This window comes from Eptatretus burgeri, chromosome 4 (assembly GCF_056783735.1).
Source record: "Eptatretus burgeri isolate ZD-2024b chromosome 4, Ebu_testis_v1, whole genome shotgun sequence".
Classification (NCBI taxonomy): domain Eukaryota; kingdom Metazoa; phylum Chordata; class Myxini; order Myxiniformes; family Myxinidae; genus Eptatretus; species Eptatretus burgeri.
The window spans coordinates 124462188-124486548 of record NC_140964.1 but is presented as its reverse complement, the minus strand read 5'-3'; the positions used below and the strand labels follow the sequence as shown (position 1 = coordinate 124486548).

Here is a 24361-nt window from a genome sequence, read left to right as displayed (position 1 = left end):
TGAGATGTATTTTTGATCTGTGTTATGAATGGCAGAAATATCTCCAGATGTCGTTGAAAGTTCATTTATAAATAGATGTGTGTCATCGTGAGCGTTGTGAAGAAAGACAGGAATAAAGTTTGGGGGCTTGTAATTAAGATGACAACGGGAATGAGCTGGACCTCTATATTTTCCAGAAAGATGACAATGATCCCTAAATTTGACCTCTCCTTCAATTTTCTCCACACAAATATGACAGATACTGTTCTTTCTAAATTCCATTTTCTCTCCCTTTGTTAATGACATTGGTTTATAGGTTTTAACCATTATTTCTCTTAGTCTTATGCAGTCTTTTCCAATCGTCTTACAAACTCCTCTGAGGCATCTTCTCTTCTATAAAGTTCTAACTTCTTGTATTCATCACCAACAAATGATTTGATATAACAACAGAAACCACAAAGAGTATGTTTTTGATATTTATTTGTGTGTGATTTATTTGGATTTGGAGAAACAGTATCTATCTTTTCAAGGATACTTTCAAAATCAGCATATATCACAAACGGATGTTTTATAGATTCGTTAAAATCTTTGAATTATATGTTTGAACCTGCTTTTGGTAAATTGATTACGGTTGATTTATGATTACTACAATATTTCGAATGTTGATTTAATCGTTCTTTTGTATGAAAGGAGTTGAGACATCTCTTACAAGGATATGTTTTACATTTTCTCTTGTAAATTTGTGATTTGGTTAATCTTGAGAAATTTTTGATGAAAGCATGATGTGATTTTTCCTTTGAAGTAAAGTAGAGAAGGTCAATGTGTGTTTCATCATTTTTATAGTTTTAAATTTTTAATGTCTGAAATTTGTTTGTACCGTTAATCCATATACACCAACAGATAGATTATTCATTTTCTGAAATTTAGAATTGTCTCTCAATGACATTGGAAACTTTAAATCTTTAACATTTAATGTATTCTCGTATTTCTTATAATGTTCACCCCTTTCAGGTTTCCATTGTGGAGGATGTAAGTGAGCAAGAACAGATCATAGAAAACATTTGTTTTCTTTGTTTTGAATATTAACAACCGCTTTGTTAAGTTTTATGTCTTTTGGTCAATCAATATAAGAAGAAGCTTGAAGAGGATCTGATTTTAAGATGTATATATCTCAAAAGATTATTTTTGTAATCGCAAATCCCCAACCTACGACAGTGTTATCAACATCTTGTTCTTGTCTCTGGAGTTCATCGTAAACATCACATCTTACAAAATCTTGAAATGATGAGATATAGTGAGGATTTGTCCTCATATAGGGTGTAGTTTCATCACCTTCTCTTACTATATTCAATTTTACTCCCATACAAAACTTAAAAGTTTTCATTTCACTTAATGTGTTTTTAATTATAGTTTCAATACTCTGTTTAACCATATCAACAGCTTCAATGATTGAAGATGGTCCAGGGTCTTGAAAGCCAAACAATGTTATTTTTATATGTCCTTTAAATGCCCCATCAGTGTTTTCAATGGAGAATTTAGTGGCACTTTCCCTTTCATCATTATTCTTGTGTTTGTGTGATTGAAGGTCTTTATGATAATTTTTTTTAAAGAATGTCATTATAACATGCATCACAATGTTTTGTTTCTTGGTCAAGTGGAGATATTTGTCTGAAAAGATTGAATGTGTTTGATGGTTTGAAGGTGTTTTTTTTATAACATTTATATTCATGATTTCAAACATCGCAGTACGTTGTATTCACCATATTTATGTAACAAAACTTTGCTGAAAATAAAATTTTCTTGATGAAAATCCCATTTAATTCATAGGTGAATCTGTGCTTAAAACTATTTTATCCTCCAACTTTTTTCATTTAATAAATACAATGTATCAAGACACAAAAGACAAGTTTCAATCAACCTCTTCATTTGTAAAATATACTGAGAAATATGTCGAGGATGTAAAATTGAATAAAGATAAATATAACAACTATTGGATAAAAACAATTGTGGTGAATAATATGAGTTCTTCAATAACCTTCAGTGGAATGGCTTTTAGTATATCTGGAAGAACATCAATTAAAGTAGCTCTAACAAATGGTTCTCCTCTCCTTCTGGCAATATATTCAAAACTAGAAAAAGCAATGAAACAAGAAAAAGTATCAAAAAATAAAAACCTTATGGATGAAGCTTTAGAAAGAAAAGAGAAGACCATTTGTAATATACAAGGAGAAATTTGTATTTTTTTTCAACAACCCTGAAGATGTAAATCCTGATGAAATAAAGGATGTTAATATATCAGGTGAAATGACATTTTGTTCAGTAGTCGTTAAGGACCATTTTAAAATTACCTTTAATATGAAAAATGTCGTAGTTGAATCTGTTTTTGAAAAAAAGTATATAGATAAAGATGGTAATGTTTTTTTGTACTTATTAAATATGAGTCATAATTCAACTGAAGATTTTGAAGATAATGAGAGTGATGATAGTATCTCTGTTGGAACAGAAGACAGTTATGATTCCGAGAGTTTGTGTTCAAACGATAGTTATGAAAGTAGTATATATATAGATGATTTTGAAAGCACCAATGAAAGTACCGAAGATGATACCGAAGATGAATTTTATTTGGAGTAAAGTTTTACTTTATAAATATGAATAGTTTACTAGATTTTGAGCCTCTTGAATTTCCTGATTCTCCACATGAAAAATTTGAGAATTGTCCTGCATGTGAAAGACTGTGATTAAACAGAGTCAAAAGCCTATAAACAATTTATATTCTGTGATTATCTTCCAATTAGTGATAGTATAAAAAGGAATATAATTCTTTGAGATTTACACCAAAAATGAATTACTTTACAAGATTGATTTGAGAAATGAATGTAAAGTATGAGGGTGATAATACACCTTTTCTTACAAGATAAGAGACTGAACAAATGACTATCTTGTTTCGTGGATTGATGATTTATATTATTAACGATTGTCATTTTCAGGGAAATATCAAAATAATATATTGTATAAATAAAACAATGGATTATCTTGAAATTAAACCTGAATTTAGGAAAAAACATAGAGTTTCAAAAAAGGCAATAAAAAAAATTAAATAACCTGTTTTCCAAATATATAAATGAATGATTTTTTTTACCCATTTGGGAAAATAAGATAAAATTTAACAACAATAAAAATCTTCCAAATTCATTAAGATGTCTCATAGTTGGTTCAAACGGATGTTGAAAAACCTGCTGACTTTTAAAGATGCTCCTTGCTCCCAACATTTTAGATTATGATAATTTAATAATTTTCACAAAGTCGAGTTTTCAACCAGCGTATCAACTACTCTCACAAGGTTTTAATGCTGGGCTTCAAAAATAAGATATAATCGGTTTATTTAAACTTCAAAACAAACTAAATGATAATAACATTGAAGATATAATTCAACTATTTTGTGATACACAGAGATATAAAAAGAAATCAAAGCCGATAACGTGCATTGTTAGTGATAATACAGATGATATGCCTTCTCCCCAAGATTTGGATAAATCAAAAAAGAACCTCGTTATTTTTGATGATTGTGTTAATAGGAGAAACCAAATGGTAATGGATAGCTACTACACAAGAGGGAGACATTCTTCTTGTCATTGTATTTATCTTCGTCAATCATACTTTCAACTCCCTCATCGCTCAATAAGAAACAATGCTAATACTTTTATTTTATTCAAGTTAAATTCAATTGATATAAACAATTTTTGGAGAAACAATTGTTCTACATTATGTAGTAAAAAGGAATATGGGGATTATATGAAGCACACGACTGAAAAATATAAATATATTGTTGTGAAACAAGATGAGATATTAAAAGATATATTTTTTATTTTATAAACAATTACAGATATAAATGACAACTATTATTATAAATCTTGTGGGTAAATCTGCTTCTGGAAAAAACTTTCATAAATCAAGGTTCTTGAATAGTACAAATGAAAATATTGTAAATTTTCTAAAAAACCACCATGTGATTCAAATTGTATCTCCAACAACCAGAGCAATGCGACCTGGAGAAGTAGAGGGTGAGGATTATTGCTATATTTCAGAAGAGGAACATATGCGATTGAGGAATGAAGGTCAAATATTTGAGGAGGTTTCTCTTGGTACAACAAAATATTCACATTGTAAGAGTGAGTTAAAGAAACTAAAATCTGGTGGTCTTGGGATATTTGAAACGAATCCAGAAGTAATGAGACAAATTATAAAACAACTTGTAGTCTTAGTGATAATACGGATGATGTACCTTCTCCCCAAGATTTGGATAAACCAAAAAAGAACCTCGTTATCTTTGATGATTGTGTTAATGAGAAAAACCAAACGGTAATGGATAGGCTGATGGAAATGATGAGAGAAGTTGAGAAACTTCTCAAAGCTGGTGGAAATGCTGCACTCATGTCGTTGCATGCAGTTCTGTGCTCTGCCTGGAACATAGGCATCATCCCAACTAAATGGAAGAGGGGCCTATTTGTCCCTCTCTGGAAAGGGAAGGGTGATCGCCAAGACTGCAACAACTACCGAGGGGTGACGCTGCTCTCAGTGCTGGGCAAGGTCTTTGCTCGGATAATTCTTGAAAGGGTACGCCACCATCTGCTTGAGCACCAGCGTCTAGAGCAGTCAGGCTTTACACCAAAGAGGTCAATGATTGACCGTATCCTTGTTATCGTATAAATATATCGTATAAAATATCTCGTATGTTAAAAGTAAAAATAATAGGGTTATACAAAAAGGTACATGTTCGGTGTGTGGCTCAAACAAGAGTGAATTCATCACCAAACACAAACGAGGGGAAGATATACAAAAGTTTTTATCAGGAAGTAAATTTACAACAACTGGAATACCACGGGAATTACATCTACAAGGGTATTCTTTCTCTGGTCCAGGAACAAACTTGAAACAAAGATTAGATGAGGCTGACAATCCTAAACCGTGGAGCAAACCTATCAATAGGGTTGACGAAGTGTGCATGAAGCATGATATTGATTACGGAAATAACACGACGTTGGAAGAAAATCATGAAGCCGATAGAGAAATGTTTTATAATTTGTCTCTGATACAAAATCCAACCTTGAGAGAAAAAGTTGATAGGTTCATCGTGAAGAAGATGATCAGTGCTAAATTGAAACTTGGGCTTGGAAATTCAAAAAACTTATAGGCTCTCATGATGTCATTAAGATTGAAGAGCAATTAGCTGATGAATTACAGAAACCAATATTCACCAAGTTTCAGAGAATGAAGGTTTATTCCAAGGAAGTTGATTATATCTGGTCCACTGCTTTAATTGAATTCAATTATGATAAGGGGTTCAAGTATGCTTCAACCGTTATTGATTTGAGGAGTAGATATGTGTAGGTTGTTCCTTCAAAAAACAAAACAGGTAATACTCTTATGTTAGCTTTCCAACAGATATTCAATAAAAGCAAGAGAAAACCAAAAAAATTGTGGACTGATGAGGGTGCAGAGTTCTACAACAAAACGTTTATTAATTTACTTAAAAATAACAACATTATATTATACAGCACCTTTAATGAAGGAAAAGTGGTTGTTATTGAGCGTTTTAACCGCACCTTAAAAGAGATACGATATAAAAAGTTCATTCAACTCGGTTCTCAACAATGTAGTCCAAGAGCATTAGGGTTTAACCTGGACATTTTTGGTAACAAGCTGATTTTTTCAGGAAAGGTCCAGGAATGTGTGTGAAATAACATACTAAAAGTCCTCATGAATCCTCCTTGAGCGTTTTACGCAATCCAAGATGGCGTCCAAAATTCCATCTCAGTGCTGTTATTCAGGACGCATGTGATTCTATTGAAGAGTAGCGTTGAGTTGACTTCTGTGCTTTGTCCCCTGATTTTCACTGTCTTACTCTTGGCACCAATGGTCTTCACCTTGTCCTTTCGATGTAGCTTGATATCTGTGAACTTCTTACCATTCATTTCGGATGCCGCTGCAAGGCCAATCTCTACAGCTTTATCACAATCGACAGACGGGTCAGCGACGATACCAGTTGACAGGGAGACCAGGCGATCAGTTTCATACCCAGCAAATGGCGATGTGCCTGCAGCCATCCAACAAAGATGCATCTGTCTTTATTGTCTCTTGACCTGGTACTTTGTCGTATGTCTTTATGTTGCTCTGATGTACCAGTGTGTACTCCGGTGAACTGTTCCAGTGCATCACAGATAGGAATACAGCGAGGAAGAGCATGAACCCACTTTGCCAACGTACTGTCTGTGATTCCACATCCATGTGTCAGTCCTCCAGATGTTTTCAGCTGCCGCATCAGAAACTGTTCAATGGTTTGATCAGAGAAGTTTCCACCCCAGAATGAGTCAGCACGGCGGATAGTGAAGTACCCTTTTTTTGCAAACAGTGTGTATTCATTTCCTGGCATGGTCTGCTCTAGGGCTTCCATCTGTTGCAAATACAACCTGGCAGATTTGGCATAAGGAAGATGTCCTGCAGCATGGAAATGCGGTATCATGTCCCTCACGCAGCTGAGATGGAGATTCCAGTCACCTGTCCTTTCAGCTCGAATGAAACGTTGCAGAAGAGTCACTTGTCTGATATACTGCACCCAAAGCTTCCCTGTCCTACTTTGTCCTGCTGCCTGGTCAAGGAGTTGTGAAATTATCAGACTTAGCTGTTTCACACACGCCTCCTCAGCTACATCAGTTGCCTTCTTGTCCTGGTTGAGAAGTGCAACGTAAAGATTCGCTAAGTGGTCTTTATCTATGCGGTCTAAGATGCCAGGTGTATCCAGTAACACTACAATGAGGGCAGCTGCAGTAAGAATGTGAGCACGAAGAGAACGGGAAAATGCATGACCGGACTGCATATGAATGACAGACCCTTTGGCGTACACTGTCTCCCATAGCTCTACAAGTCCACTTCCATCCATGATGTGGCCTATGCTACCAAGATATGACATGAGGAGGTGAAATCCACCAAGACGAATGATTACTTTGTCTAGGTCTTGTGAGGAAGCTACGATCTCTGCTGCCTTGATGTACAAGGGCTGGTCAAATGTTACTGCACATATTTTCAAGTCATGCTTTTCACATTGTGACTGTGCAAAGCATAGTGCCGTGTAGATGGTACTTGGATTGGACGGGTCCAAATTAATGAAGGGGAGAGCTTCTACTCTTGTCCTCTCGTACTGGTCAGTCTGCATGGCAACTTTCATGAAACCACTCCAAGAAGGGCACAAGTCTAGTTCCAGAACGTAGCCAGCCACCCAGAGGGAGTCTATGGCAATTGCGGTTCTGAGAGATGGCAGCTCCTGGTCAGGTATCTTGAGGGGATCTATTACAACAGACCGCAAGCCAGGAACAGCAGGTTTGCTGTATGTCTTGATTGGAATATGCCCAAATGCTCCAACCTTCTCAGCCGACTGAAATTTCACTGTGCGTTTGATGGGTGGGGTACTTGCGTACTTATTGGTACTTGCGTGCTTCAGCATCTCTTAAGATGTATTCTAATGAGTTCCTCATACTTCAAAACATATATGTAGACATTTAAAGTGTGTTTTGGGGAAACCTGCTTGCAAAGTTATGAGAAAAACAGAAGAGGCGGCCATTTTGGACGCCATCTTGGATTGCGGAAAACGCTCAAGGAGGATTCATGAGGACTTTTAGTATGTTATTTCACACACATTCCTGGACCTATCCTGAAAAAATCAGCTTGTTACCAAAAATGTCCAGGTTAGGGCCTATTTTGACCTAATGCTCTTGGACTAATGGTTATCTTTAATTCAGGACGTTGTAGATAAGTACGACACGATTCATACCTCAACGATAACTAAGCCATCAGAAACATTTACAAAATTAGAGTATGAAAAAGAGATTAATGCCAGAAAGCATAAGTTCAAAGTTGGTGATATAGCAAGAATGTACAGGTGGAAATGTCATTATGAAAAAGGTTATTCCAAACGATGGACAAATGAACTTTTTAAAATTGTTGATGTCGTCAGTACAGTTCCTTGGACTTACAAATTATTTGATTTAAAGGGGGAAGAGATTTTAGGTTCATTTTATTCACAGGAATTACAAAAGACAAGGATAAATTGAATTTTTTTTTACTCCGCCCCTTTTTGACTCCACCCACACAAGCTCCACCCACGCAAACCCCACCCACGAAAGCCACATCTACATCCATAATATCCACATAATTAATGATTAGTTTATTAGTTCCCCACGCACAACATGTTTATTTAATTTAAACAAATGCTCCTCCCATACAAGCCACATCCACACAAACCCCTGACACACAAGCTCCACCCACACAAGCCCCACCCACACAAGCTCCACCCACCCACACAAGCCCCACACACCCACACAAGCCCCACACACTCACACAAGCTTCATCCACCCACAAGCCCCACCCACCCACACAAGCCCCACCCACAAACCTCACCCACAAACCTCACCCACCCACACAAGCCCCACCCACACAAGCTCCACACACACAAGCCCCACCTACCCCACACAAGCCCCACCCACCCACACAAATCCCACCCACACAAGCCCCACCACCCTGTGTGCCCCCTCCTTTGACCCACCACCCCTCTCATTCCACCCCCACCCTTCCCCACACACAACGGGGAGTAGAGGGGGGTGGGATGAGGGGGTGGTGGGTCGTTGGGGGAGTGCACCTTCCCCCCCAACCCATCGCATTTTTGCATTATAGAGACGTTTCAGGGTGATGATCACAAACATTAATCTTTATAAACAGCTATGTGTCTTCTTCTTCTTCCTCTTTCGGCTTGCTCCCGTTAGGGGTCGCCACAGCGGATCAACTGTCTCCATTTCGCTCTATCCTCCACATCTTCCATTGACACTCCAACCACCCGCATGTCCGCCGTCACCGTATCCATGAACCTCTTCTTTGGCCTTCCTCTTCTCCTCCTGCCTGGCGGCTCCATCTTCAACATCCTTCTCCCGATATACTCCGCTTCCCTCCTGTGCACATGTCCAAACCATCTCAATCTCGCCTCTCTCACTTTGTCTCCAAACCGTCCTACCTGCGCTGTCCCTCGAATATACTCATTTCTTATTCTGTCAATGCTCGTCACTCCGAACGAGAATCGCAGCATCTTTAACTCTGCCACCTCCAGCTCCGCTTCCTGTCTTATTGTTAGTGCCACCGCCTCCAAACCATACAACATAGCTGGTCTCATTACCATCTTATATACTTTCCCCTTCACTCTTGAAGCTACCCTTCTTTCACAAATCACTCCTGCAACTCTTCTCCACCCACTCCATCCTGCCTGCACTCTCTTTTTTACTTCTCTCCCACACTCTCCGTTACTTTGGACAGTTGATCCCAAGTATTTAAACCAATCCACCTTCCCCACATCAACTCCTTGCAACCGCACTATACCACCACCCTCCCTCTCATTTACGCACATGTACTCCGTCTTACTCCGACTGACTATCATTCCCCTTCTCTCCAGTGCGTACCTCCACCGCTCGAGGCTCGCCTCAGCCTGCTCCCTACTCTCCCTACAGATCATGATGTCATCCGTGAACATCATAGTCCATGGGGACTCCAGTCTGATCTCGTCCGTCAACCTGTCCATCACCATTGCAAACAGGAAAGGGCTCAGAGTCGATCCTTGGTGCAATCCCACTTTTACCTTAAACCGGTCCGTCATTCCTACCGCACACCTCACCGCTGTCACACTGTCCTCATACATATCCTGCACGATCCTCACATACTTCTCCACCACTCCCGACTTCCTCATACAATGCCACAACTCCTCTCTTGGCACCCTATCATAAGCTTTCTCAAAATCCACAAACACACAATGTAACTCCTTCTGGCCTTCCCTATACTTCTCCATCAACATTCTCAAAGCAAACATTGCATCAGTGGTGCTCTTTCCTGGCTAAAACCAATATTGCTGCTCACAGATCGTCACCTCTCCTCTCACCCTAGCTTCCACTACTCTTTCCCATAACTTCATGGTGTGGCTTAACAACTCTATCCCTCTGTAATTTCCACAGCTCTGCACATCACCCTTATTCTTGAAAATCGGAACCAGTAAACTTAATCTCCACTCCTCCGGCATCCTCTCACTTTCCAAGACTTTATTAAACAATCTGGTTAACAACCCCACTGCCATCTCTCCTAAGCACTTTCATGCCTCCACTGGTATATCATCTGGGCCAACCGCCTTTCCACTTTTCATCTTCTTCATAGCAGTCCTCACTTCATCCTTACTGATCCACCCCACTTCCAGATTCACTATCTCCACCTCTTCCAACCTTCTGTCTCTCATTTTCTTCATTCATCAGCTCCTCAAAGTACTCCATCCACCTTCTAAACACACTCTCCTCGCTCGTCAGCACATTCCAATTTGCATCCTTTATCACCCTAACCTGCAGCACATCCTTCCCAGCTCGGTCCCTCTGTCTTGCCAATCGGTATAAATCCTTTTCCCCTTCTTTTGTATCCAACTTCTCATACAGCTCGTCATATGCCTTTTCCTTGGCCTTTGCCACCTCTCTTTTTGCCTTTCGCCGCCACTCCTTGTACTCCTGCCTACTTTCTTCATCTCTCTGACTATCCCACTTCTTTTTCGTCAACCCCTTCTTCCTTATACTTTCCTGTACTTCCTCATTCCACCACCAAGTCTCCTTATCTTCCTTCCTCTGTCCAGATGTCACACCAAGTACCTTCCTAGCTATCTCCCTCACAACTTCTGCTGTCGTTGCCCAATCATCCCACCCATCTTTCCCACCATCCAACGCCTGTCTCACCTCCCTAAATTTCACGCAGCAGTCTTCCTCCTTCAGCTTCCACCATCTGGTCCTTGGTTCAGCCCTTACTCTCTTCCTCAACCTCACCTCTAAAGTCATCCTACAGACCACCAATCGATGCTGTCAAGCTCCACTCTCCCCTGCCACCACCTTACAGTCACTAATCTCTTTCAGGTTGCATCTCCTGCTTAAGATGTAATCCACCTGTGTGCACTTTCCTCCACTCTTGTATGTCACCCTGTGTTCCTCCTTCTTCTTGAAATACGTATTTACCACTGCCATTTCCATTCTTTTTGCAAACTCTACCACCATTTGCCCTTCTACATTTCTCTTGTTGAGGCCGTACCTCCCCATCACCTCCTCATCCTCTTTATTCCCTTCCCCAACATGCCCATTGAAATCTGCTCCAATCACCACTCTTTCATCCTTGGATACACTGTCCACCACTTCATCTAACTCACTCCAGAAATGTTCTTTATACTCCATCTCACACCCCATATGTGGGGCATATGCACTGATGACATTCATCATCACCCCTTCAATTTCCAACTTCACACTCATCACTCGGTCAGATACTCTCCTCACCTCCAATACCCTCTTGACATAATCTTCCTTCAGGATTACCCCGACACCATTTCTCCTCCCATCCACACCATGGTAGAACAGTTTGAAACCACCTCCAATGCTCCTCGCCTTACTCCCCACCCACTTGGTCTCTTGTACACACAGTATGTCCACCTTTCTTCTCTCCATCATATCAGCCAACTCTCGCCCTTTGCCAGTCATTGTCCCAACATTCAGAGTTCCAACTCTCACCTGCACACTTCTACCCTTCCTCCTCTCCCACTGCCTCCGGACTCGCCTTCCCCGTCTCCTTCTCCTCCTTCGCCCAGCAGTAGCACAATTTCCACTGGTACCCTGCTGACCACCGGTACCGGTGGCGGTCGTTGGTAACCCGGGCCTCGACCGATCCGGTATGGAAATTCGTTTTGTTGTCCGCATAATGATTTGGCATAGGTTTTTACGCCGGATGCCCTTCCTGACGCAACCCTGGTCGCCTCTTACGACACACAAGGATATGGTACACCTATTCTAACCGGGGCATACATATAAACAGCTATGTGTGAGGGGTGGAAAAAAGTCGCATTTTTGCTTCGGGCGAGGGAACTTGGCTGACTCCAGACTGACTCATTTTAAAACAGCTTGCTTCAAATGATTTTGAGCATCTTTGCTCAACAAAGACACTTAAACCAAGAACCAAGTTCAAAGTTATTCTTTGTGAATATATTCGATGGAAATGAATGTTATAAGAAAATTAAGTTATTTCCTGAATTAGAACATGGGCAAATATTCGATGGTTTGCTCTTTGAGTGGAATGAAAATATGAAAGGGAAGAAGTGCTTTTATCAGTTCGTCTCAATCTTTCATAGTATCAATTTTTCATTTTCTTGTATGGGAGGGGGAGAAAACGAGTCTCAATTTTTCATTTGCTTGTATGGGAGGGGAGGGGATAGGTGGGGAGGAAATGAGTCTCCTATTTTGAGCTTTTGGGGATTGTGTCAGAAAGTTTTTTTTACCTTTTACCCCATTCATTTGAATGGGCGTCCCAGAAACCCCATTTATCGTGTGTGTGTGTGTGTGTGTGTGTGTGTGTGTGTGTGTGTGTGTGTGTGTGTGTGTGTGTGTGTGTGTGTGTGTGTGTGTGTGTGTGTGTGTGTGTGTCTCCTCCAAAACTATAAAACTTCGCAGCCTAAAACTTTGCATGCATACTAAGAAAACTCTAAGGAAGTACCAGAGTGAAAATTGGGTGTTTGGGTTCATCAAAACACCCTTTTGAATATAATTAAAGACATAATTTAATTATATTCTTAATCAGGCGATCCTCGGACACCTCGCTGTTTGGGGTCTTTAGGCGTTTCCTGGGTAACCTCGCTGGGGTCTGAAGCCACCATGTTGTTTGGTCTGTTCAACCATGCTTTGACTTTGAACAGGCCGCAACGATTTCTTCACGATGCAGTTTTTTTCTTTTTCACTTTCCTCACTCATATTATCGAATGCCTGCTCATCGTAGCTCGGAATCGCTGGGGACATTGCAATACTTATAAACGCCTGGAGACTTTAGCGTTCGTGGCTTGATTTCATTTGCCCATATGAATAACCGAGAGAATCTTACAAGATGCAAGCTCCAGATTTCAAAGTATCAGCAGTTCCCATTCCCAAAAAGTGTTGATTTGTCCAATTCGGACATTGCGTGGACATGACACGCCTGTTTCGGGTGACGTGGTGGCAAAGTTTCAACCCGTATCATGTGGAGGTTCTCTCAGGTTTTCCTTTGTCCTCCTGCCTGTTTCTGAAGCATTTGGTTATTGAATTTGCTTTGCAAACGTTAAATGTTTCTCTTTGTGAGTTTCAAAGCAAAATATATTTGATAACACCCGAATTCTGAGCCATTTGCCATATTTACGTATTTTCTAAATTACCGAGCCAATTTTTTTTCCACCCCTCACACGTTGCTGTTTCTTAAAAACAATGTATGTGATAATCTCCCTGAAACGTCTGTATAAATGTAACGTTGTTTTTTGATGAAAGCTACTCAAGGTTTCTGGGTTGTTTACAGCACGTACTGCAGTCGGTAATCACACATGTGTGGTGGGTGTCGACAGGTGAAACAGATATCGATCAGGTGTGTGTGTGTTCGTGTTCGTGTTCGTGTTCGTGTTCGTGTTCGTGTTCGTGTTCGTGTTCGTGTTCGTGTTCGTGTTCGTGTTCGTGTTCGGTCATTATAAGCATAACGTATCATTCTCTTCACGAACCCCACTTCCAACCCTCACCATACTTTCTCTTCCTTTTTTCATATATATATATATATATATATATATATATATATATATATATATATATATATATATATATATATATATATATATATATCTATATCGCTTTTAACCTTTCTTTTGCTTTTTTTATTTTTCTCTTTATCTTTCCTTATTTTGTTCGGTTCGCGCTCCCTTTCCCAAGGTTTGGGAAAGGTTGGGGTGTTTTGGTGACTTCCTCCTCCTGAGTGAGGAAGACGTCGGTCGTCGTGTGGTGAAACATGGCGGCCGCTCGTTCGCAGCGATATTCCGCGTTCGAACGGTTATCACGCAAAAATGGCGTCGCCTGCTCTCCACCCGAGGGCGTTTCGGTGGAAGCGATTGTTCTCGCGATCGGGAACATTATTGGGTTCGGTGAGGTACGAGCCGCGTCGCGCATGAATAAACGAGTTATCGTGTTTGTGTCCAACGAAGAGCACGTTGCTCTCATCGTCCAACAAGGCCTGTCCCTCGACTCTGGACACTTTGTGATGACTTATCCATTAGATACTCCTGCTCAGAAAGTGGTTATCTCAAATGTACCGCCATTCCTAAGCGGTGATTTAATCCTGAAAGCGCTACAGCGCTATGGACACTGCGTGTCCCCTCCAATAATGCTCCCTTTGGACTGCAAAGACGAACGTGCCAGTCACGTGATGTGTTTCCGTTGACAGGTATTTATGGTACTTAACAAGGATTATCCCTCTCTGAACGTTATTTTAAAGTTCACTGTAAATAGTCACGATTACCAAGTGTATGTTAACACACACCCTAAAGTGCTTTGGTTGTGGTGCAGTGGGACATATGAAACAGTTTTGCCCTCTTCGGAAAACGCAGCTTTCCACGGCCGAACCGAGTAACAACGGCTCACAGATTAATGTTAACGTTTCTCTTTCAACGAACGGACAGGATAAACTGGCTGAACGAGTGGACACGCCCCCTCCCAATGACGGACAGGACAAACTCGTTCAACGAGTGGACACGCCCCCTCCCAATGACGGACATGACAAACGCGTTCCACGAGTGGACACGCCCCCTCCCAATGAGCCAATGGACAGTGTAAGTGAGGGGCTCATTACCGTCTCCAAAAAAAAAAAAAAAACGTAAATCCCTTGCACCACGTGTGTCACCTTCTGGTAAAAGGCAAATCAGTGAAAATGTAATTACTGGAATTCCATGTAATAACAGATTTGCCTTTCTGTAAGAAGAAAATAACCCAGAAACGTCCACTTGTTCAAATATCATCAATAAAGCAATCATATTGAACTTGCCAATCAGCGTCTCCAACTCCACAGAGAGCGTCCGCTCGCACAAGGACGTTCCTAATGTAGACTGCTCCCATATCCAACAGTCACAGGAGGAAGAGAAACTTTTACAGTCTCTCTCCAACAAAACAATAAATGAAACAACAAAGAACACTGAGGAAACGAGGTTTAATAGTTTAAATCCTCCAATGGAGAGTGACACTCATGACCTGAGCACCGTAGCCGTGTCACGGACAGGCTTGGAGTCCACTCTCTTACATTCCCAAGAATCCCCAGGCATATCTCTGATACATAAGGGGCTGAATAAGTTTGTTTCATTGAAACCGAGCAATCATGTGATGCTCACAATGAAACTGAAACACCAATCGATTCCCCATGTGAGGAATCTGATGGTGAAAGTCAAGACAAGTCCTCTCAGATTCTAAAGGCTGAAAGCAGACCTTCGGATGACGAGCTTCGGGACTTCTTGAGGGATTCTTATTGTAAGAGAAATATTGAACTGAAAGATCATTTCCCTGATCTTCCGGTGTTAATTACGAAATTGAAAGAAATTGTGCATAACCCTGTCACCCCAAACTTCACTGAGGCTCAGAAGCACAGGTTAAAAAAAAATGATCCAGAAAGCTCGACAGGAGCTTCTTAAGTGAGGTCCTTATGGTGTGTTTCTCTTATTTATTTATTTTTCTTCTTTACCTTTCTAAGCACATGAATGTCAATTTTGGAAGTCGAAACATTAATGGTGGTTCTAGTTTAGAACGCAAAGTTCAGGAAAAAGACCTGACTCGGCGTTTGCACCTGGACGTCTTGTTATTGCATGAGACACATGGAGATCTGACTGCCCAAGCCCAATGGAGAAGGCTCATGAAGGGTCAGTGGTTCTTCAGTGATATAAATTCCTTCACTGCCGGGATTGCCTTCTTTGTCTCTCCTTCATTAACACTCTCGCAAGTTCATTTTAATGAAATAATTCCTGGACGTCTGGCTTGTCTTCAATTCATTGCCAACAATCAAATATTTATTTTTGTGAACATCTATGCCCCCAATGAGAACGCTGAAAAGTATAACTTCTTCCTGAAACTAAAGGTCTTTCGAAGCACAACTGATTTGAACTGTTGTTTCATACTGAGTGGTGACTTCAACTGTCCCCTTGACCCTGCTTTAGACAGAAACAGTGTGGAGCCACATCCAAAATCTGCCAAAACTTTGGAAAAAAATTATAAAAACTGTGGGACTCATGGATGTTTGGCGTATCCAACACCCCAGACAACGTCAGTTCACCTGGTTAAGATGTGTGTCCCAGAGACACACTCCAGCCCGGTTAGACAGAATTATGTCACTGCTACAATGCTTGATTAGATATTAAAATCTGATATCATGCCTTCTCTTTTCTCTGATCATCTGGTGACAACATTCTCCTTTAAGCTTGCTCTGCAGCAACATGGCAGTCCGTATTGGAAGTTTAACGTCATGTTACTTGAGAATGTAACTTTTTGTGAAGCCTTTAGGGTGTTTTGGAATAGCCTCATCGAACGAAAGAACAGTTTAAGTAACCCTAGATTATGGTAGGACTACGCAAAGGCACAGATTGCCGTCTTTTGCCAACAGTTTATTCACTTCTCATCTTTTAGTGCAAAAAAGGAAAGGATTGTACTCGAAAAAGAAATACTGAAATTACAATCTGATGTTGCAAACAACCCCAGAGCAACAAATAATCATCTGCAACTGGAAAAAAAGGCCCTTTTAAATGATCTTGTTGACTATCAAGTGAAAGGTGCTATGATCCGATTACGGATGGATCAGATTTATAATTTGGACTCTCCAACAAAATTTTTCTTTCATTTTGATAAAAAGACCACCCATCAAAGGCAAATTGAAACCCTAAGGCTCTCAACTGGGGACATCGTGACATCACAAAATAGCATAAAGAGGGAATTCTATAACTTCTTCTCAGACGTGTTTAAGGCAAACGATGTTGACAATGATGCAATGCAATACTTCACGTCTGATCTATCCACGTTAAGTGCTACACAAAGGGACCAGCTTGATTCCTTACCTTCCTTGGAAGAACTTACACTCTCGCTGGCTTCTCTGTCGACTGGAAAATCTCCTGGACTCTGGCCTCCCAGTCGAGTTTTACAAATCCTTTTGGTCCTTACTCGGTCCAGATCTTTTGGAGGTCTTTACTAGTTCTTTACAATGTGGGGAATTGCCAATGAGCTGTCGTAGAGCAGTAATTACTTTATTACCGAAAAAGGGGACCCTCAGCTCGTTGGCAACTGGCGCCCAATCTCTCTTTTCACTTCTGACTATAAAATATTTTCCAAAGCTCTAGCTCGACGCATCTCCCCCCTTCTAGAATCTTTGATTCAAAGTGATCAGTCCTACTGTATCCCAAACAGACAGATACATGATAACATATTTCTAATAAGAGATCTTTGGGATGTGTGTAAAGCGAAAAATGATAATCTTGGTTTGATTATGCTCGACCAAGAGAAAGCTTTTGACCGTGTTGGTCATGCATATATTTTCAAGGTTCTCGAGTGTTTTGGACTTGGTCCCAGGTTTACCTCCCATATAAAACTCTTTTATCATGGCATTTCCTCAGTACTCAGAGTAAACTCTGAACTGACTTCACTTGTAAAGGTTGGAAGGGGTATCCGTCAAGGATGTCCTTTGTCTGGCATTTTGTGCTCTCTTACTATCGAGCCTTTCCTAATCAAAGTTCGCAGCTTCTTAACTGGTTACACAAAGCTACAAGTAAAACCTGTGAAAGTTTCTGCCTCTGCTGATGATATTTGTGTCATTGTACGCACAAGCAAGGAGATCAAGAAACTGGTGGACTGTTTGAACTATTATGGTTTAGCTTCTTCAGATGCAATAAACTGGAACAAGTGCCAGGCACTGTGGATCAGCCCATGCCAGCTGCCCATGCCTGTTCTTCCGGAACGCCTCACCTGGTCGAACAACGGAATGAAGTACCTTGGCGTTTTCATCGGTGATGCAACACAAGCAAAGAATTGGGAGGGTCTCGCTGAAGCCCTCGAACAAAAGCTGCTGAAATGGAAAGGCTTACTGACTTTGCTCTCTTATCGAGGCCGTGTCCTGGTCATCAACAACTTAGCAGCATCTCTGTTGTGGCACAGGATCAAAGCCATGCCACCTCCTGAACATTTTTTGTTGACCATACAGAAAACCTGAACAAATTTTTTTCTGGAGTGGAAAACACTGGCTTTGTCCACAGTTCCTGAATCTTCCATTGGAGGAAGGTGGACAGGGTCTTGTGGACATTGCGTGCAGGGCAATGGCCTTCGGCGTCGCCTCAATCTGGCGGCTTCTCTACGGTCCGTCGGACTTAGTCTGGAGGTCCGCCGCCCTTCCCATCCTTCGTCAAGCTGGTATGCTTGACTTTTCATCAGGATTATTTTTAATGAATATGAAATGTATTGATTTGTCCTTGCTTCCACCTTTTTATAATAGCATTTTAAATGCCTGGCGTGTTTTTATAGCTGACCGTGATTATCTTTCCTACACCAAAGATATGTTTTTGAAGGAACCTCTGTTTCACAACTCTCTTTTTAAAAGAATAAGAACGGAGCGTTCTTTTATCGATCATTTTATTCAGAACGGTGTCCATTGCGTTTCTGATGTAATGATTGACAACACGAGATGGTTGAGTGCTGTAGCATGAGCAACCAAGGTTGGCATACGGTCCTACCGCCAAGTATCTTTTTTATTATGTGAAGTACTTCAGGTGTACCAGAGAGTTAAGGTACACTGGGAGAGATCTCCTCGCACTGGCGATGGCTCAACTGTTCGCGAATCAAGTCCTCTCTTCCCAAATCTCGTACTCACTCCCACTGTCATGATTTCCGGTTTCTTTGTAAAACATTTACCAAGAATACATTTTGGAATCACACCACAAGTAGGTCTGAGGAAATGTCACATTTACCAGCCTGTGTGAAAGCAATTCGACCTTCTTTAGGAACTTGGCAGTCAAGGAAGTGGCACAACTACTTGCCTCCAGAATACCTCTTCCAACCTAACTGGAAAGCCTTTTACCATGTTCTTATTCCAAACAAAACTGCTGACCTGTCTTGGAGGCTGGCACATTGGGTATTACCGACCAATAAACTCCTGCATGTTTTCTCCTCTGAAATACCTGACCAATGTCCCTTCTGTGGAACTCTCGCTACCTTGTCACATGCTTATGTTGAATGTGCACGCTTGATCCCTTTGTTTGGTTTGCTTTGTGAATTGTGCTCCAAGCTTTCTTTGAAGTTCACTTTAAAAGTTTTTATTTTTGGCTTTGAATCCAAAACACATCCACTGGAAGTGATTTTGGCCAACTTTCTCATTGCCACTGCAAAGAAGTCAATTTATCATACAAGGAAAGCAAAAATTGAAAATATTTCAGGGTGTGCTGATAACCTTCGAGCTTTGTTTAAAGGAATCGTTTTTGCCCGTATTAAAATGGAATTTTCTTTTTACACTTTCATAAACAAAATGTGCATTTTAAAAAGTGTGTGGGCTCTAAATGATGCACTTTGTACTGTTCAAAATGGTCCATTAATTACAGACTGATCACTTTTGCTATCATGATGTAACCTTGTATTCTTAAACATGTAACTTTTGTGTCCTTATGAAAAATGGTCCTCCTTTGCAAATTGTTTTTTTATTTTATACTTTTGTAATAAAAGGACATAAATGTCAGTCTCTCTCTCTCTCTCTCTCTCTCTCTCTCTCTCTCTCTCTCTCTCTCTCTCTCTCTCTCTCTCTCTCTCTCTCTCTCTCTCTCTCTCTCTCTCTCTCTCTCTCTCTCTCTCTCTCTCCATCTCTCTCTCTCCATCTCTCTCCATCTCTCTCTCTATCTCTCTCTCTATCTCTCTCTCCATCTCTCTCCATCTCTCTCCATCTCTCTCCATCTCTCTCCATCTCTCTCCATCTCTCTCCATCTCTCTCCATCTCTCTCCATCTCTCTCCATCTCTCTCCATCTCTCTCCATCTCTCTCCATTCTCGCATCCCTTCCCACAGAATAGCAATGTTTGGTGAGGAAAAGCATTCCCCACCTCTTTCTTGCTTCCCCTCCCTACTGCCTCCTCTCTCTGCTCCCTCTATCCTCTCTTTCTCTCTCTCCCTCCCCTCTCAACACCCCATTCTAATATCCCCCCCATCAGCAAAGCGATGGGTTGCATTTGCATATATGTATATATATATATATATATATATATATATATATATATATATATATATATATATATATGTATATATATATATGTATCTGTATATATATATATATATATATATATATATATGTATATATATATATGTATCTGTATATATATGTATATATATATATATATATATGTATATATATGTGTATATATATATGTATATATATATATATATGTATATATATATGTATATATACTCACACACACACACCAAGCCGATGCCTTATAGGCAAAGCCGATGCAACTGTTTTGCGAGCAGATATCTTTGTTAAATTTTATTTGTTTCTTGCTGCTCCCAGAACTGTTTTGTATGCCCCAAACAGGTTAATGTGTGGCATGCATTTCAGATCTGCACAGATCTGATATTTTACCTTATATTTTTATTTTGTCTCTTTTGCCATCATTGGGGCTGAATTCATTTCTGTATTTGTTTCAGATGTGACATCTTTTATTTGCACCTGTTTTTGGAAATTTTTTGCAAGGTGGGTTTGGGATACCTTTTCTGTCTTTGTGTTTGCTTACAAATTGTATCTTGTAGTCTGGTGAACATTTCAAGTACACAGCCAATCCTACAGTTGTCATTGTTTACACATGGTTGAGCTCCATCAGGCCGCTACCTCCTCGTCTCGGTAGGTGCATTCTCAGTATGCATTGGCTTTCGTAGAATGTGTTGCAAATAGTGAGGAGTTTCCTGGTTTTGATATCTAGTTTGTTGATTTCCATTTGTGGCCAGTTTATTATTCCCCAACTGTATTGGAACACTGGTAATGCAAGTTGGTTTATGGCTTTGATTTTGTTTTGTGGGGAGAGGTATGTTTTCAGGATCAGCCTCGTTCTACATCGGCATGCTTTGGTCATTGTTTTGTGCATTTGTTTGTGGTAGCTGTTTTTCCCAGAACACTAATCAATAATTTTGACTCTTTTTAGTCTGTTGTTTTCATCAACTTTAGTTTGAGTGTATAGCAGACTCAGACGGGCTTTGTATTTTGAGATGCTTTCGAGTTTATATTCTGTATTATTGCAGCTCATGTTCTCAGACGTGTTCAATAACATTCAGATTTGGTCTCTTTGGGGCCGAAGGAAGGGTCTGATGATCATTCCATCTCTTCCAGACATCTTTACGTGTTTCTCCATGCATGTCGCACCATATTCCCACAGTAAATGTGTACCATACTGAAAATTGCCTTGCTTGTTTACAAGAAACCCTCTTACCAGGAAGGCGTTTTGATGCAACCTTTATACTGGGATGGCATTTTGCATCAAGGATCAAATTTTATTCTGTCTGGGAGCTCGACAATGCAATCATTTGTTCTGATGATAAGATTCATTTCGGTATATTTTAACATGTTTTTATGCATACCCAGATTTATGCACTTAACGATCGAGATTGAAGCTTTGGACTTTTTTTAAATCTGCACTGTGCTCATTTAAATGAAAACAGCAGATGATCAATTTTGATTGAATATAGGAATAATATTTAAATTCTTCAAATTTCCTTATTATTATTATTATACAAGATTTTTTTTCACATATGTGGCTTGCATTTGTGGCTTATTGGTGTCGACGTGATGAATGCACAATTTGTAATGGGGTATTATGAAATGATATTCTCTCAGACTGTATCAAGTGAGATTTTGGCTTGAAGTATTTTCAGATTCTTTATCTCTTCTCAAATAAAGGGCTTTGAATTTAAGCTCCAAAGCAGCAGAGCCTTCTGGAAAATTCTGCTTTAGAAATCATTACATAAATATGTGTGCAAAAGTAAATACTGAGGAAGACATCAATGCAACCATTCATCCAACGACAGATGGATACGATAAATTAAGCGTAAAAGTCACTTTCATGTTCACTTCTGTGATCATAAAAGTTTGAACAATTTTTCAAGTGAACACAAAGTAAAGAAAGAAGTCTTCAAATTGTGTCAGAGTTACAGAAAATCAAAGCAGAGTTAACTCCTTGTTAGTATTTCCTTGAAAATCGTTTTTAGATGCTGGAAATGACAGAAAAAAAGTTGTCATGCTTTCATTGTTTCAGTAACATGTTTCACAAGGCCTTCATGCAAGCGTTCGCCCGGCAGGGGGCTTTTATTTTGGGTCCTGTCTGTCCATCCTGTTCTTCCGTCTGTATATTAATCTACAGCCTGTACTCAAAAATGACAAGACTTATTTCTTTCATATTCAGTGCATGTGTGCAATATTATCTGGGTATGCAGCACATCGCATTCATTACTTTGGGTTTGAAGCCAATTTGGAATTATGGCCATTTCACATAAAATTTCTATGAGAGAGTGTAGGATTGTGTATATACTGTCGTGTATATGCTTTTGGGAATCATTATTTATGTACACTTTACCATCTCTAAAACAAAACCACAACTTTGAATTACCTTTTTTTAATATACTGTACCATTTCCACGCCCAACACATAATTTTGGATCATTTATTTATGCACACTTTACCATCACCACAACCTGCATACCACTTTGAATGACATATTTAAATATATACAGTGTATATATGTATATAGATATACGTGAATGTATATAGATATACGTGTATGTATATATGTATATATATATATATATATATATATATATATATATATATATATATATATATATATATATATATATATATATGTGTGTATATATTGTTACGTTTGAGGGGGGGGGGTATGCATTCAAAGGGTAATTAGGATGTTTAATTAGGTATGCCATGCTGTTCGAGTTTACCAGGATCTCGATGTAATAAGTAGCAATTCAGTGGTGATAAGTTGTCTAGTAAATGTTCATTTCTTCAAGGGGGAAATGATAATTGTCACGTAATTAGATAGGGATACGGGATAGGGTAAGTGTGTCTGCGTAAACCCCTTTTGGTATTCTCTGGATGTGCATTTTATGCTGGCCGTGACGTCACAGGACAGTGCAGCGGATGGCTCCGCCCCGTGATCACGATTGGCGGAAGGCGACGGCGGTGGGCCAATAAACGGCTCTATTGGAAGTGACGAGGACAGGAGGATAAAAAGGTTCTGTTCGGGGTCGAAAAGGAAGAGGAAGAAGATCGGGACAAAAAGATCGTGTTTTTTTGGTGTGGAGGCTGTTGCGCGGGAAGCATACTTGGTGTGCTGATTCGATCGTGTTCTTCATCGTGTCTTGGAGCCTTGCTGAGCCTCGTGCCTCACCTTGGTTGGCTCTGGGGTTCTGCTGGCTCGCAGTACGGGGTCGAACGGCGGGCGGACCTGCCTCCCTCTCCTGCTCGCAATTTGGCGCCAGAACTGGTTCCCTGGCGGCTGTGAGCGGACTTGGGCCAGGACCAGGAGGTCGACAGCACCACGGTTTCTCCTGCCCCCCCCCCCCGACGAGAGCAAGGCCAGCTCGTCCGACGCTGATCCAGGGACAGTTGCGTCCACACCACGGTCCAGCCTGACCACCAGAAGTAGCTACGTTTTGTGTGTGTGCGTGTGTGTGTACTTGGCACCTTAGAGGGTTTGAGATCTGTATATTCATTGGAATTGTCTGTGTTTTCCCCATGCCCGATCCCACACCATCCCGTCGAATCGCCCCGGATCCCTCTTCTTGCAGAGTCTTGTTATTTCTGGTTAATAATAAAAACAAATAAACATCATCAACTCAGTGAAAAGTGACTCGTGCCACATTCCTCGTCCCGTTTGCGGTAGAGCGATTAGAACCGCCATGTTTGGGTTATAAATAAATAAACCGCCTCCATCGTTTCGGCTCATTCTACGTTGGCGGGACTGTTCAAGTCCCGTGGACGTCACATTGGTGTCAGAAGTGGGATGTTCGAACCCCTCTAAATTAAATTTGGTATCGGGAGAATATACCAAGATTAAAATCTCGCCACGAATTGGAATATAAAACCACTACAGAAAAGCGCGCGAGCGCGGGAAAATTTTGGCGGGATTTTTCAAATTTAAATTAATTGGCGGCAAACGGGACTTCTGCACCATGGCGGATGTGCAGATGTTTGAGGAGGAAGGCCACGTGTCTGGCAGCGAGTCGGGGGAAGAAGGGAGAGACGGGGGTAGGGTTGGAACCTCCCCCATTCCGAGCGTGGACCTTGCTTCATCGCCCGTAACGGAGCCGGCAGCGCCGGAAACCGGCACGATGACGATCTGGACAATGTTGGAACGTTTAATGAGTGCAATTACAGTACAGGGGGCAAAAATGACGGCACAGGGGGCACAAATGGCAGAAATGACGGCACAAATGGAAAATC

The 24361-nt window shown here is 40.6% G+C and overlaps 1 protein-coding gene across 5 annotated transcripts in view; it reads left to right on the top strand.

Moving 5' to 3' along the window:
* The window catches only part of NPHP4 (nephrocystin 4), a 571934-nt gene that overhangs the window by 107786 nt on the left and 439787 nt on the right, over nucleotides 1–24361 (top strand). Inside the window, exon 1 of one of the 5 annotated variants that reach the window (XM_085876133.1) lies at nucleotides 13842–14010. The exons of the other annotated variants lie outside the window; for them this stretch is intronic. Coding sequence (XP_085732259.1) covers nucleotides 13873–14010 — 138 coding nt within the window. The 5' untranslated portion in view covers nucleotides 13842–13872. Of the gene's footprint in view, nucleotides 1–13841; nucleotides 14011–24361 lie in introns of those variants that run through there. 5 annotated transcript variants of the gene reach the window in all.